The 15870-nt window shown below is 38.7% G+C and overlaps 1 protein-coding gene across 1 annotated transcript in view; it reads right to left on the reverse strand.

The window, feature by feature from the left end:
- MYO3B (myosin IIIB) overlaps positions 1–15870 on the reverse strand; it is a 632072-nt gene that overhangs the window by 419157 nt on the left and 197045 nt on the right. The window contains exon 8 of the mRNA XM_078146159.1: positions 10819–10977. Coding sequence (XP_078002285.1) covers positions 10819–10977 — 159 coding nt within the window. The remainder of the gene's footprint in view (positions 1–10818; positions 10978–15870) is intronic.

Raw genomic sequence — 15870 nt, forward strand, 5'->3', positions numbered from 1 at the left:
GCCAAGATGGCAGAGTAAAGGCAAGGATTCGCCTGAGCTCTCCCCCAAACCCTTCCAAATGCCTTTAAATAATGACTCTAAACAAATTTTAGAGCAGCAGAACCCACAATAATGGCATGAAACAAATTTTCAGCCCAAGACAACTTAGAAGGTATGCAAGAAAGCTCTGCTGTACCAGGGTGAGAGAAGAGCATAGTCCAGCACAGGTCGGGCCATCACAGGCCATGTCCCAGCAAATCTGGAGCAGGCCTCAGGGCGACTGAATCACTGGCAGCGGTGGTGGTTTCCAGACCTCTCAGTCCACAGGCCACGCCAACACAGCCCTGACCCCAGCAAACCAGGAGCAAACTTGGGAGCCATTGAATCAGCAGTAGCAGTGGCTGCTTCTGGAGAGCTCAGCCCACAGACAGTAAGGGGGTTGAACAACTGGTCAGAAGGAAATTACAAGGGTCTTTTTGCTATGACTGAGGCAGGACTCTGTTGCTTTGCCCATGCTTAGATCAGAGTCATAGTCCTAGGTGGCAATTCCAGGGAGAGAAGGAGTGCTAGCACACTGGAGCTTGAGGCCACACTGGAGTGGGGACACTCCTCACAATTCCAGGGCAGAAAAGAGTACTTGTGGTCACTCACAGACCAAAGCACAGGCTAGGACAGTAGTAAACACCTCTCCTTAGATCATATCACCTTGGAAGAACTGAAAACCTACAGGTTCCTAGAAGTATCTCTGAAAACAGCTGCACAAAACCTCTGAAACTTGGAACAGTGTAACCTCCACCCTGGAAGCAGAGCCCTACTTTAACATATAGTTAAAAGTCAAGTAATAGGCTGTGAAAATGAGCAAACAGTAGAAAAAAACTCTGACCTTAAAAAGTTACTATGGTGACAAGGAAGATCAAAACATACACTCAGAAAAGATAACAAAGTCAAAACTTCTACATCCAAGCCTCCAAGAAAAATATGATTTGGTCTCAGGCTATGAAAGAGTTCAAAAAGGATTTTGAAAATCAAGTAAGAGAAGTAAAGGAAAAAATGGGAAGAGAAATGAGAGTGGTGCAAGAAAATCATGAAAACGATTCAACAGCTTGGTAAAGGAGACAAAAAAAAAATACTGAAGAAAATAACATCTTAAAAAAAAGTTAAAGCCAAATGGTAAAAGAGGTCCAAAAAGACAATGAGAAGAATACCTTAAAAAAGCAGAATTGGCCAAATGGAAAAAGAGGCACAAAATTCACTGAAGAAAAAAAAACTCCTTTAAAAGTAGAATTGGCTAAATGGAAAGGGAGGTACAAACCCTCACTGAAGGAAAGATTCCTTAAAAATTATAATTGAGCAAATGGAAGCTAATGACTTTATGAGAAATCAAGAATCAATAAAACAAAACCAAAAGAATGAAAAAACAGAAGACATTGTGAAATATCTCACTGAAAAAACAACTGACCTGGAAAGCAGATCCAAGATATATATGTGTATATATAATTACCTGAAAGCCATGATCAAAAAAGAGCTTAGTCATCATCTTTCAAGAAATTATCAAGGAAAACTGCCCTGATATTCTAGAATCAGAGGGTAAAATAGAAAGGGAAAGAATCCACTGATCACTTGCTGAAAGAGATCCCAAAATGAAAACTCATAGGAATACTATAGCCAAATTCCAGAGCTCTTACGTCCAGGGGAAAATATCGCAAGCAGCCAGAAAAAAAAAATTCAAATATCATGGAGCCACAGTCAAGATAACACAAGATTTAATAGCTTCTAACTTACAGGATTGGAGGGCTTGGAATATGATATTCTGGAAGGCATAGGAACTAGAATTACAATGAAGAATTAACTATCCAGAAAAATTGAGTATAATCCTTCAGGGACAAAATGGACATTCAATGAAATAGAGGACTTTCAAGCAGAAGACTCAAGAGAAGCATAAAAAGGTTAACAGGAAGGGGAAATCATAAGGGACTTAATAAGATTATACTGTTTACATTTTTACATGAGAAGATGATATTTGTAACTCATGGAATTTTCTCATTATGAGGGCAGTTAGAAGGATTATATATAGACAGAAGGCACAGGCACGAGTTGAATATGAAGGGATGATATCTAAAAAATAAAATTAAGGGTGAGAGAGGAAGGTACTGGGAGAAGAGGAAAGGGAGAGATAGAATGGGGTAAATTATCTCACATAAAAGAGGCAAGAAAAAACTTTTACAGTAGAGGGGAAGATGGGGGAAGTAGGGGTGGGGGGTAGTGAGTGAACCTTACCGTCATCAGAGTTGGCTCAAAGAGGGAATAATATATACACTCAATTGGGTATAGAAATATATCTTACCCTACAGGAAAATAGGAGGGGAAAGGGATAAGAGAAGGGGAGATAGAATGCAGGGGACAGTCAGAAGCAAAACACTTTTGAGGAGGGATAGGGTGAAAGGAGAGAGAATGGAATGAATTGGGGGGGAAATAGCATGGAGGAAAATACATTTAGCAACAGTAACTGTAAAAAAATTTTGAAGCAAGTTTGTCTGATAAAGGCATCTTTTCAAACATATAGAAAACTGAGTCAAATTTATAAAAATGAGAGCCATTCCCCAACTGATAAATGATCAAAAGGTATGAACAGTTTTCAGATGAAGTAATCAAAGCTCTCCATGGCCACATGAAAACATGCTCTAACTCACTACTGATTGGAGAAATGCAAATTAAAACAATTCTGAGGCACTGCCTCATACCTATTAGGTTGGCTAATAGGACAGAAAAGAAAAATAACAAATGTTGGAGGGGATATGGGAAAAGTGGGGCATTACTGCACTGTTGGTAGAGTAGTGACCTGATTCAACCATTTTTATAGAGCAATTTGGAACTATGCCCAAAGTGCTATAAAACCATGCGTATCCTGTGACCTAGCAATACTACTACTAGGTCTGTATTCCAAACAAAAGAGATAAACAAAAGGCTATGTACAAAAATATTTATAGCAGCTCTTTTCTGGGGGTAAAGAATCAGAAATTGAGGGGATGCTCATCAATTGGGGAATGCCTGAATAAGTTGTGGCATGTGATTATGATGGACCACTATCAGAAATGATGAGCAGGATTCTCTCAGAAAAACCTGGAAAGACTTGCATGGGCTGATGCAAAGTGAAATGTGCTATGTACAAAGTAACAGCAATATCGTGAGATGATCAGCTATGAATGACTTACTATTCTCAGCTATACAACAATCCAAGACCACTCTGAAGTTGTCTTTATGAAAAGTGCTATCCATCTCCAGGGAAAGAACTGATGGTATCTGAATACAGATTGAAGCATACGTTTTTTGTGAGGCAAGTGGGGTTAAGTGACTTGCCCAGAGTCACACAGTTAGTGAGTGCTACATGTCTGAGGCCAGATTTGCACTCAGGTCTTTGTGACTCCAGGGCTGGTGCTCTATCCACTCTATCCACCTAGCTTCCCAAAGCACACTTTTTTAAAAACTTTATTTTTTGTCTATGTTTTCTTTCACAACATCACTGTTATGGATATGTTTTGCATGACTACACATGTGTAACCTATATCAAATTGCTTGCCTTCTCAATTTGGGGAGGGTGGGGAGAGAGAAAGGGAGAGAATTTGGAACTCAAAGTTGTAAAAATGAATGTTAAAAATTGTTTTTTACATGTAATTAGGGAAAACTAAAATGCAAATAAATAAAAAAGGAAATAAACATAAGCAAAGAGGAAAACAAAAAGATATAGAGTTGGAAGTATATCAGAAGTCATCTGTTACAACTTCCTCATTTTACAGATGACAAACTGAGGCCTAAGGGAGTGAAGTGATTTGCTTAAGATCACACAAATAATAAATAAGCCAGGATTTGAAGGCAAGTCCTCTGATTTCCTCTCTCTCCAAATACAGTATTCTTTATGCTGTCCTACCCTCCCTCTCCTAACAGAGAAGGCCAAAGGCCTTAGAGGGGAAGGCTGTGGCAGCTGAGGAAAAGCCTCCTGTGGGAGGTAAAGCTTATGGGGACAGGACTGAGACGACAAAATAGGACCTGTAGTTTTTAAATAAATAATACGTACAGTTTTTAAACAGGCCCAGGTTGTGGAAAAAAAAAATAGTAGACTACTATTGCTCTGAAAACAAAGGTCGATCCTTTTTGTATGAGCTACATATTTGTTCACTATAGTGAAGACATTTTCATCCTGTTTCACAGCGGCACTTATACAGGAAACAATGGTCATATTGCCTGAGCTATCATTCAAAACCTAGAACTCCAGCGATCCACAAATACACTTTTTTTTCTAATATATTTTAGGTATAGAGACTAGACCTGGAATTCTATTGTATAAGGAACTGTGAATAAGGATACTCCTTCTATCAATGAAAGACAGCACTTCCTCTGTAACTTAAAGTCTTTGAGAGATATCTAGAGCACTTATAAGGGTGACTTGCCCAGGATCACATATCTAGTATGTAGTAGAAGAAAGGCTTGAACTCCTGGCTCCTGGACCTACTTTCTATTGACTATGCTCTTGTACAGCAATAAATATACATGCATTTTTATACATATAAATAGATGTTTTTACCACTTCTTTTTAAATTTATGGATATTATAAGAAGAAATTAGCTTGTGTATGTAAGATTCATTTATATATAACTCATAAAAATTATTTTGCATTCAAAATTCAAAAAATCCTTTATTATTTGCTTTCTTTGGGGTGAAGGGGAGACACAATAATTGGTCAAAAGTAAATGGATATATAGTTCTAGGACTGGATCCAAATTCAGAAACTGCATGGTTCAAAAGCATTTCTGAACTTTTAAATCATCCATTATCCTCAAACTCAAAACTATAATTGGCTAATCTTTTGGGCTACACCATTCCACATTGGGCTCTTATCTCTTTCAAAGAAGAAACATTAGGGAACTCAAGGCCATCTGTCATGAGGAACATAACAACTGCCAAGCCAACTACAGCACTCTTCCATATGCTAAGCCCGGAGAGTTTATTTCAAGAACATCTCAACACGATCAATGCCACTTGATTTACCAGGTTCATTGAGGAAAATGTGTTTATCCAGAGCATCTGGAAGTGCCAGATAGGCACTGACATTCTATGAATTTGAATGTATTTATCATTAAATTTGTGCTGGGGGATATGTAAGCATCAGTCAAGGTTCTCCATCTTCACCAAGCAAAATCTGATCGTAAATTCTATTTCCCCTATGATCTGGAAGCAGTAGATTGAGACAGAGACTCAGCAGCTGCCTATAAGTCAATGATATTAAGTACATGATCAATTTCTTTCTAAACATTATTACTTCTTTCCTTAGGAGTGGTAAACTTGGCTTCATGTGGGAAGATAATGGATAAAAATCAAGGTAGATACATATGTATACACACACACACACACACACACACACACACACACACACACGCCCATCTGGTTGGAGTTGGAATGCTGAATGTTGACCTTCCCAGGCTTTACATCAGAGATGAGAGGATTATGGGCATTTGTGTACCCAAAGATGGGTTTATAAGGTAGTTTCTATCTGGCATGTCAGGTACTAGAAAAAGCATCTACACTCAATTAAATTTCATTTCAATTCAAAGAGTATTTATTAAGTACTTGCTATGTGTCAAATCCTGTATCAGGCACAAGGGATTCAGAGACAAAAGCAAAATGGTCTTTGACCTCAAGGACCTCGCATTCTCCTGAGGAAAGATAACATAGGCACAGACACGAAACTGTCTCTACTCCTCCCATTCATTTTTTAACCTCTTGCATGATGACTTCCCATCCCCACCAATCTACTGGAAATATCCTCTACAAGATTACCAATGACCTCTTAATTGCTAAAGCTGATGACCTCTTCTCAAGAGATCATCCTTCTTGAGTTCTCTGCAGCATTTGACACTGGTGGCTCATCTTCCTCCCAGGTACTTTCTTCTCCCTAGGTGTTCATGACCCTGTCACCTCCAACTTTTCTTCTTATGTGTCTGACAATTCCTTTTCAGTATTCTTTGCTCAATTGTCATCTATTTCTTGTCCTCCAACCATGGGTGCCCCAGAGCACTCTAGCATGGGCTCTCTTTTCTTCTTTCACCATACTCTTTTCTTAGTAACCTCATCATCTGCCATGGATTTAATTATCACCTGGGCCTCTGTGTAAATGACTTCTAGATCTATATATCTACCCCAGTCTCCAGTCCTGTATCACTGACTGCTCTCCAGATAAGTCCAAGTGGATGTCCCATCAGCACCTACAACTCAACATATCTGAAATGGAACTTATTACTTTCCACACTAAACTCTTCCTTCCTATAAACTTCTTTTTTTTTTTTTTGAGGGCACCACCATCTTTTTAGTCAACTGAATTTATAAACTTGGAGTCATATTCAACTTTTCCCTCTCCTACACCAACCACATTCAATCAATTGCCAAGTCATTGATTCTACCTCCATAACATATTTTGCATCTTTATCTCCTGCCAACTCATACAGCCACCACCCTAGTTAATGCTTCATCAACTCTCTTCTGTATTATATCAACAGCCTTCTATTAGGTCTTTTGACTTCTAGTTTCTCTTTGCTTTTGAGAAAATAATTTTCTTAAAGCATGAATCTGACCACACAACTTCTCTGTTCAAGAACCCCTGGTATCCTATGATCTCTAGGATAACCCTTCATAGTCTCTATTTCCTTTCTATTCACTTCACAGTATTTCTCCTTTATATACTACCTATTCTAGTCAAACTGGTCTATGTGCTATACCTGGAACTTTTAATATCATCTCCTATCTCCACCTTTGCACAGGCTATCACGTATTCATGGAATGCACTCCTTCCTCATCTTTGTATCTTAAGAGTCCATAACTTCCTTCAAGGTACAGCTCAGGTACCATCTACTAGAGGAAGACTTTCCTGATACTTCTCTCCTAGTTGGTACCTTTCTCCATCTTTAAGGTATTACTGTCTCATTTATTTTTTTTCAAGTCATATCTTCTCTATAAAGTGAAAACTCTTTGAGAGAAAGGATTTTATCTTCATTTTGTCTTTATAGCCCTGGTGCTTAACATGTTGCCTTGTGTTTAGCAGGTGCTTAATAAATGTTTTTTGGATTGGATTGGGAGTGGGGGTTAGTAGCAATTTTCTAGTTGTTATTCTTGCCAGATTCTAGTAATGTGCTTACTTACCAGGGTCTAATTAAAAAAAAGGAGAAAGTAGAGTGATTTTTCAGTTCTTGAATGGCTAGAATATAGACACTCAGCTCCCTTCTAAGAAGATTGAAAGGATACCTGGGCTAGGTTGAATTGGTCATACTATTTGATCACATAGTTATATTATATGAATAGATTCAGATTAGAAGTCTAAACAACAACAAACAATAAAATCTCCCTAGTATCTTGGGCTCTAAATAATAGACTTGTACTATGCAATGTAGTCCTAAAGATCCCTTTTATTTGGGGAGATATTTAATACAAATAGAATTATTATTGTTTAGTCATTTCAGTTGTGTCTGACACTCCATGACCCCATTTGGAGTTTTCTTGGCAAAGATACTGGAGTGGCTTTCCGCTTCTTCTCCAGCTCATTTTACAGATGAGAAAACTGAGGTAAACAGGGTTAAGTGACTTTCCCAGGGTCACTTTGTGCAAAAAGAGGTAATCATTGACTACTTTAGGAGGAGCTCCTACTTCCTTTTGCAAAAACAAAGAAATGGCTGTAAATGGTGATAGGTAATTCAAGACAACGTGGAAACTTCATTAGATCAGAAGACAGAAGGAGCTAACCAAGCAATGATCTAGGACTCATGGCCAGGAGTTCTGCCAAAAGGGGTGTGTGTGTGTGTGTGTGTGTGTGTGTGTGTGTTAATAAATTTTCTTTAGGTGTATTATAGCCAGGATACCTGCAAAAGAACATAAACCTGGGAGTTAGGAAAGCTGGGCACCAAAACTATCTCTGCCACTGGTTTACTGTGTGACCTTGGATGAATCTCTTTACTTTTCTTAGCTTCAGTTTTCTCATCTATAAAATGAGGGAGTTCCTAGATTTGGAGGTAGAAGGGACCACAAAGACTGTCTAGTCCATTTTACAGATGAGGAAACTGAGGCCCAAGGGAGCAACTGACTTGCCAAGGTTACACAGGTAGTAACAGAGGCAAGATTCAAACTCAGATCCTCTGACTCCAAAGTAAGTGCTCTTTCCAGTGTCCCACATTGCTCTATAATCTCTAGGGTCCCTTCTAGCTCTTAATCCAATCATTTTTACGAGTTTAAAGGTATAGTGGGGCTATTCAATACACAAAGGCTACCAGGTCTTTGGGTGAGAATATTGAAAGATAAATTTGACCCTTCATGCCACAGCATTATTACACTTTGTAAAAATAATTTTAAAAAGATTATAAACATTGTCACTCTAGGCTAGTAAATAGGTGTTAGGCATTCAAATGAAATTCTAGAAATATATACTGAAAGCAAGCCCCAAATCCTACGATGTCAATACCAACAGATGGAAACTGTCGGTGGGTTCTAATCTCTTTTTCACTACTCCCTAGAAAGGTAACTTTGGGCAAATCACTTAATCATGCCAAGACTCAATTCTCTAATCCAGTAGAATGGGTCTAACAATACCAGCCCTGTCCATTTCAAAGGGTGTGTGTGTGTGTGTGTGTGTGTGTGTGTGTGTGTGTGTGTGAGAGAGAGAGAGAGAGAGAGAGAGAGAGAGAGAGAGAGAGAGAGAATTAAATGAGATTGTGTACATTATAGCATTTTGCAAATTACTGTGTGTTGTACATAAACTTCATAGGTAGTGGACAGAATGTTGGACTTGGAGTCTTGGGTTCAAATCCTGCCTCTAACACTTGCTGTTTCTTCAGTCGCAAAATGGGGCTAACAGTACTTAGAAGAGCTGTGATACTCTAATGAGGTGTTGTATGCAAAGTACTTTACAAACCTTAAAGCATTATGTAAATGTCATCTACTAGTATTATAAATCATCTTGGGAGACAGCATGATGATAGGGGGCTGGGCCCACAGTAGGAAGAACTGAGTTCAAGTCCTGGTCTGACACATTCCTACTATATGACCTTGGGCAAATTATTTAACTTCTCATTGCTCTGGAGACAACTCTCTAAGGTAGTGTATAAGGTGCAGAGAAGGGATCAACCTCTATTGGTACAAAGAGTTTCTTTATCCAGGACTTCCTTACATCAGTGAAATCGCAGATATAGTCCCTATCCCTATGCCTATCCCTATAAGTGATATCAATAAAGATCTCTCTGTCCAAAGAAACTTCAACTTTCTAAGTGGGATCAAAGATTCCTGAGTCTATGGCTAAGCCTCTCTTTTCTCTGTGAGGAAAGAAAAGAAAAGAAAAACTCAGGTTTTGGCAAAGTAGCACAAGAATTACAATAGGAATTAGAAGCACTGAGGGAGAGTGAAGGACAGATTTTCTCAGGTAATGGAAGCCAAGCTGGTAGCTATTTTTGTAGAGATAATAAAGAAAAAGACTGTATCTGAAGAGACAGCTGTCAGGCATGAGAGGGAAAGCGACAAATAGCAGAGTTGAATGACCTTGTCAAGGAAGTCTGGGAAATTTTCTCTGCCAGCCTTCAAAATATAACCTAGAAGGAAGTGGCTAACCTGCCTTGGATTATTTAAAAGTAGCTTTCTGGGCAAGACAAGGAAACCAAAAAGGGGGAGGGGGGAGGAAGTAGAGAAATGAAGCCAAATGGGACTCATTTGGTATTCTTAGGACACTAAACCAGTAGAAATTCTCTGGTTTCACTATATGGTAAGTCAATTCTTTAAAAGAATGCAGAGGGAGAGGATGAAAAAATTGGGGAAGGCCAAAATGGTACAGAGCAGGAAGTTGCTACTATTGTAGCAGGAGAAGAGAAATCAGCAGGATACATTCACACTGAAACTATACTTCTCCCTGGCTTAGCATTCCTAGCCTCACAGAAATATTTGGAGTATTCTGCTTATAATCAGGAAAGTTCTTATAGAATAAGCATATATTTCCATGACTTACGAATCATGACATTTAATTTTCTTCATCAACATTATTTCAAGTGTTGTTTTAATAAAAATGGACTGAAGCTTATCTGTGTCCAAGCAAATTGTACATCACCAAATGATTGTTGAGGAAGGAATCTTCATTAGCATTTAAATTCATTTTTTTTAAAAGAGAAATTCTGCCACCTCCTGGACAGAAACCAGAGAACTATTTCTTAGCAACCAACACTCTTTAAGCGATCTTGAATGAAATGAACCTTCATTTTAAACTTTATCTTTAAAAAAAAAGGAAGAAACTTGGTTAAAATTTTTTAAAGGATAGGACCAAGGATTATGTGACTTATCTGAAATATTAAATTGTCTCTTGGGCATGTTTAATTAAGCAGAAAACAACCTTTGACCATACTACAGAAAAAGCGCTCCTTTCAGTTTTTAATCTTTCCCAAATTATTTTTCCATGTACAGTCATATTTGTAATTTAGCACTCACCCAAAGAAAGTTTTTCACAGGATCTACCAGTTACTTATTTCCTATAGTTGCCTTTACTGGCGATACTTTTATGCATTGAATAAATATAAAAAGAGTTGAATGGCCACCAGAACAAGATGAGATTTCAGCTCTGATTGAATGAAACTAGCTGTAAAAGCACAAATGGAAAGCCCTGCATTCATTCCCAGAGCTTGGAGCACTTAACTAAATGTAAATAAAGCTCTTGAAAATGCAGAGATATAATAATTACTGGTCATAATGGCTAGCAAATGAAGACATTTGAAAGGATGTTTTAGGAATAATCAGAGAGTGGCTGTAGGAAAATGTAGGGCACATTACCTGGATTTGACAACAGAGCTTCGATATGGTTTCTGGTCTTGAAGAAGCTTAGCCAACTGTTTCTGCAAAGCCAAATCCTTACCATGGGTTTCTTTAATAAATGGGTGCTCTAGGAGATGTGTGACAGATGGGCGCTTTTCAAAATCCTTAATAAGACACCTGGTTACAAAAAACAGTAACAACAAAGAACATTATTAGCCATCCAGATGTGTGTACTTAATGCAAGTATTGGAAAGAAGGTCCTATTTCCTTAATATTACTTAAATATTTCACCGTCCATAGCAGTTTTTTTTAAACTGATATCCAGGACAGGCAACATTTAATTTATTATCTGGGTTCATTTTCTAAAATAGCACAAATACTATTTTAGCTTTTTTCAAAAAAATACACTATGTTGACAGTTAACATTATTTTCAACCATTCAAAATATTCTGAACAGAAGACAGAATTTTTTTTATTAGTAAATTAAAGTTCCTTCAAATAAATGTTTTCAGTTAAAATCTAGTGGATCAGTCTACCTCCTAGATTTCAATGACAAAGAGAATGGGGTGCTGGCCCTGAGTGGAAATCCAAAATACAGAAAGGTCTCCTTACTTGATCTTGGGAAAATGCATTTTGGAGTATCCAGTAAGGAAACAAATAATCACAGGGCAAAGTTCAACCCTTGATTTCTAATGGACTTCTGAGGGAAGCTGATAAACCTGAGCTCTGAAAAATGACTGTCTGAAATATAACTCAGGTAAATTGGAATGAAATAATCCAAACAGGGAGGGAGGGGGGAAATCCCACCTTTTCAAAATGGTGTAGCATCTAAGCTCCTCCTGTGGCTAATTGGTATAACCACCTTTGTATTTCACACTCAATAGCTTTTTAAAGAAGACAATGACTTAAAATTGCATGCTTCATGCCCCGTGCTATTAAAGATGATTTTGACACAAGGAAATTTCTAGTGAAACCGACTCTGATGAATATCCTCACTAATTACCATGGCATTTCTACACTGAATAGCTGTATGAAACAATTACAACATATACGCTTTTAAGCACTTCAAGACTTAAACACAGTGGAGTCTGGGATGAATTTGCTGCAATATAAGTTGCCCTAAGCTGTCTGACACACCATCAACATCTAAAACAAAATACATTATAGGTTATGAAATTAGTTGACAAATTATTAAATATCCTGCCTCACCTTGAATATTTTTGAGAACATTTAAGCACAATCCCTGCATTAATCCTTTACTAGTAAGCTTACAAAAGGTCTTAAGCCTCTGCTGTGTTCACTAGAACTGAAAGATACTCTGTAAATTTCTCTGCTGGTCATTTCTACAATTGATCAAGGGGAGATGAGTTTTGTGGGTTCCCCCCCCCATCCGTTAAAATAGCTTTCAGCTAGGAAAACCAATAGAACTTAGATTATCTCCATTCTGCTGACTGTGGGGCTATAAATACCACCCTTGGCCCTTACCGAGAAAGAAATCAATCATTTGATTTTTACAGGTGGGGGCAGGAAGATGTTGAGGAAAAGGGGACCTTTTTTTGTAATGTGTGTGTGTGTGTGTGTGTGTGTGTGTGTGTGTGTGTGTGTGTGTTTGGTTGCTTTAAATTTTTTTTTCAACTTAAATTTCCTCCTAATTTTTTGCAATTCTGCCTGCTATATGTATGCTGCTTACAACAATGCTTCAAGGAGCCATCATTTCATCAGTGTGGTTATAGGGCTTACAGTCCCTTCGGAATCCAAGCTTCAAGAGTGAATGTGGATGAAAAATCCATCAGTCTATGGTCAAGCTGTTGATGAGCTTCTTAGTACTTAAAGGGGCTGGTCGTCGAATGGCAGAGCTACAGCCCAGTCTGTTATTGGAATCATTCTCAAAGACTTTCTAGACCAGGAAGGTCTTCCAGAGAGTCTTTCCTCCTTAATCTTGGTGCCCTTCCTCCGACATTATCTCCAGTTTTTCCTGTCCATAGCTCGTTGGTACAGAGTTGTTTGCATGTTGTCTCTCCCATTAGACAGTGAGCCCCCTGAGAGCAGGAGCTGGTTTTTTGCTTTTCTTCATATACCCAGTGCTTAGCATAGTGGCTGGCACACAGTAGGTACTTAATAAACCTCCTTGGCTTGGTTTAACTTGTGCTCTGCAGGTGGGAAAAAAGCCTTTGAGAACTCAGGGTTACCTCTGCTTATAGGAAGAGTATTTTAATGGAGGCTGTGTGAAAATGGGGGGGGGGGAATTTAAGCATATTTTTCATAACTGGAAAAGTTGGACTTAGGGCCTCGAACAGTGGTTTCATTAGTATACTTGGGTGAGGTAACTCTCTCTACAAATGCAGGTCTGTTCCATCTTTGCAATTTATAGTCTTAGAAAACTGCCTAGAGCGCTAAGGAGTTAAGTGACTTGTCCAGAGTCACACAACCTGTTAAATGTCAGAAGCAGGATCTGAACTCATGTCTTTCTGACTCTAAGGACAGTTCTCTAGTTACATAAAGTATTTAGGTTCAGGTTTCCATGAGAGAGAGAGAGAGATTACTAGCAGTTGAGGGAAATCAGGCAAGGCTTCTTGTAGAAGATGGTGTCTGAATTGTATCTTAAAGAAAGAAGGAGGACTTCCTGAGGTGACGGGCAGGTGGAAGTGCAATGCCGGCATGGTGAATGACCAGTACAAAGGCACAAGGATGGAAGGTGGAGAATAGCGTGAGTGAGGAGCAGTTTGGCTAGAGACTGGCAGCGTTAGTGTGCGTTGCTTTAAAAAAAGCCCTTCTTTCAGAGTACATTAAGATGACATTGTGTCTGCCTTCATGGTTTCTAGTAGAGTCTGAGGATGGGAGAAAAGACAACTTCAATCACAGCATACAAAAGGAGGGAAAAAAAGGAAGCATCCTTCTAACACTCTCTTCTGGGTCTGTGCCATGGAGCCAGCTGGCTTACAGGTGAAACTACCATGTGACAAAGGCTATTTCATTCTTCAGTAACTAATCCTCCTTGGATAAAGTAGAACATGGGCTAATCTCCTCCTGAATTCCATTCTTAGGGTATTTTGGTAGAGTTCCAGGATGCAATCAAAAAGTGTTATGTCTTATTTTAGATTTTTAAAAATCCCATGGAAAAGCAATGCCACTATCATCATTTTTCAAGAGGAAGCCACTTCTCAATATCATCTCCCCCCTACAAAACAAACAACCAAGCCCAGGAAAGGAAAGAGGCCTTGTGGATGAACAGAGAATCATTGACCTAGAAGTAAGGGACCTCAGAGACCATCTAGTCCAACCATTTCATGTTACAGATGAGAAAACTGGATTCGGAGAGATTAACTTGCTCAAGGTCATAGAGGTAGTAAGAATTAGGAGTAAGATTTGAACCCAGGTCCTCTAGCTCAAGAGCTAGAGCAATTTCCACTGTACCACACTGCCTTCTTTCCTCTAAAGCAGAAAAGAAAAAGAAAAGCCAGAGGGAAGTACATCAATTGGGAGCCACTTAAAGATCTAAGAAGGGAAGAAAACTGACAAGACCTTTTTTCCTCCCTTTATGCATAGGGATCACAACTAAGAGGTATAGTTTAGTTTTACTCAGTTTGGACGTAAACAAAGCCCTGCTAGTGAGAATAAGGATGGTGATGGTGATAACTAGCATTTATATGGTGCTTTAACATTTGCAAAGGGTTTTTTAAAACATCATTTCATTTTTTTCTCACAAAATTCCTAGGAAGTGGGTGCTATTATTATCCCCATTTTACAGATGAGCAAACTGAGGCAGATAAAGGTAAAGTGACTTGCCCAGGGTCACACAGCTAGTAAATGTTTGAGGTGAGATTTGAACTCAGGTTTTCCTGACTCTAGGACCAGCAGTCTGTCCACTGCACCACCTAGCTGCCATGGGGGGGGGGGGGAATTGCTCATTATGAGAGATTCGTACCTTTGGAGCTATGAAGTAAGAGCTAAATGTCTAAAAGTTACAAAACAGAATTGTAGTGTGTACATCCAATGGTGCTGAAGGTTTGTATCTTGAAGGCTATGAAGACATCAAGCCTCAGACTCTGGTTAAGAAATCTTAATACTCTTGTAAGAGAATATACCTATGTGGAAATAGGAGGTGGGCTGAAGGCGATTTATCATTCTTCTATTACTATTAATATTTGTTGTTGTTGTTCAGTCATGTCTGACTCTTCATGACCTTATTTGTGGTTTTCTTGGCAAAGATACTGGAGTGGTTTGCCATTTCCTTCTACAGCTCATTTTACAGATGAGGAAACTGAAGCAATTAAGTGACTTGCCCAGGGTCACACAGTGTCTGAGGCTGGATTTGAACTCAGGTCTTCTTGATTCTAGGTCTGGCACTCTATCCACTGTGCCACCTCGCTGCTCCCACTATTCATAACTCACACTTTAAAAAGCTTTATAAGGTTTATAGAGAACTTTACTTACAATACTGTGAGGTAGGTAATGTAAATATTATTATTCCCATCTCACAAATGAGGCAACTGAGGTTCAGAGGCTTATCTATGGTCACATGGAAAGTATCAGACAGAGTCAGGATTTGAACCAAAGTCCCATGTTCTTTTTATTCACCTTACCACACAGTCTCTCAGTTAACAATGAGACAAGAAGTTGTAGACTCTCTTAGGAATAGCTGTCCAAAGATGAAGATGGATGCTGGGCATGAATTAAGGGATAGTATTATGTTTCAGAATAACATTCCATCTCATATTATTCATTCCTCAAGCACTGCTTGAGTACCTTCTATGTGCACCGTGTTAGACACAGCCAAGAAAGTGGAAGACATAGTCTATGCCCTTGAGGAACCTAGAAGGCCTCAATACATGAAACATCTGGGGGAGAAAATGCAAGATTATAGCATTTATCTATAGTCTATCTGTCTATCTGTCTGTCTATCTATCTATCTGTCTATCTACCTACCTACAGAAAAGCAGGTCAATATGGGCTGGAGTCAATCAGAGAAAGTGAGTCATGATCTGAGTTTTCTTTATTAATTTATTTTTATTTATCAATAATCACTTCCACAAGCTTTCGAGTTTTAAATTTTTCTCTTCCTTCCTCCTT

This window comes from Phascolarctos cinereus, unplaced genomic scaffold, assembly GCF_003287225.1.
Source record: "Phascolarctos cinereus isolate Bilbo 61053 unplaced genomic scaffold, phaCin_HiC Scaffold_726;HRSCAF=1367, whole genome shotgun sequence".
Classification (NCBI taxonomy): Eukaryota; Metazoa; Chordata; class Mammalia; order Diprotodontia; family Phascolarctidae; genus Phascolarctos; species Phascolarctos cinereus.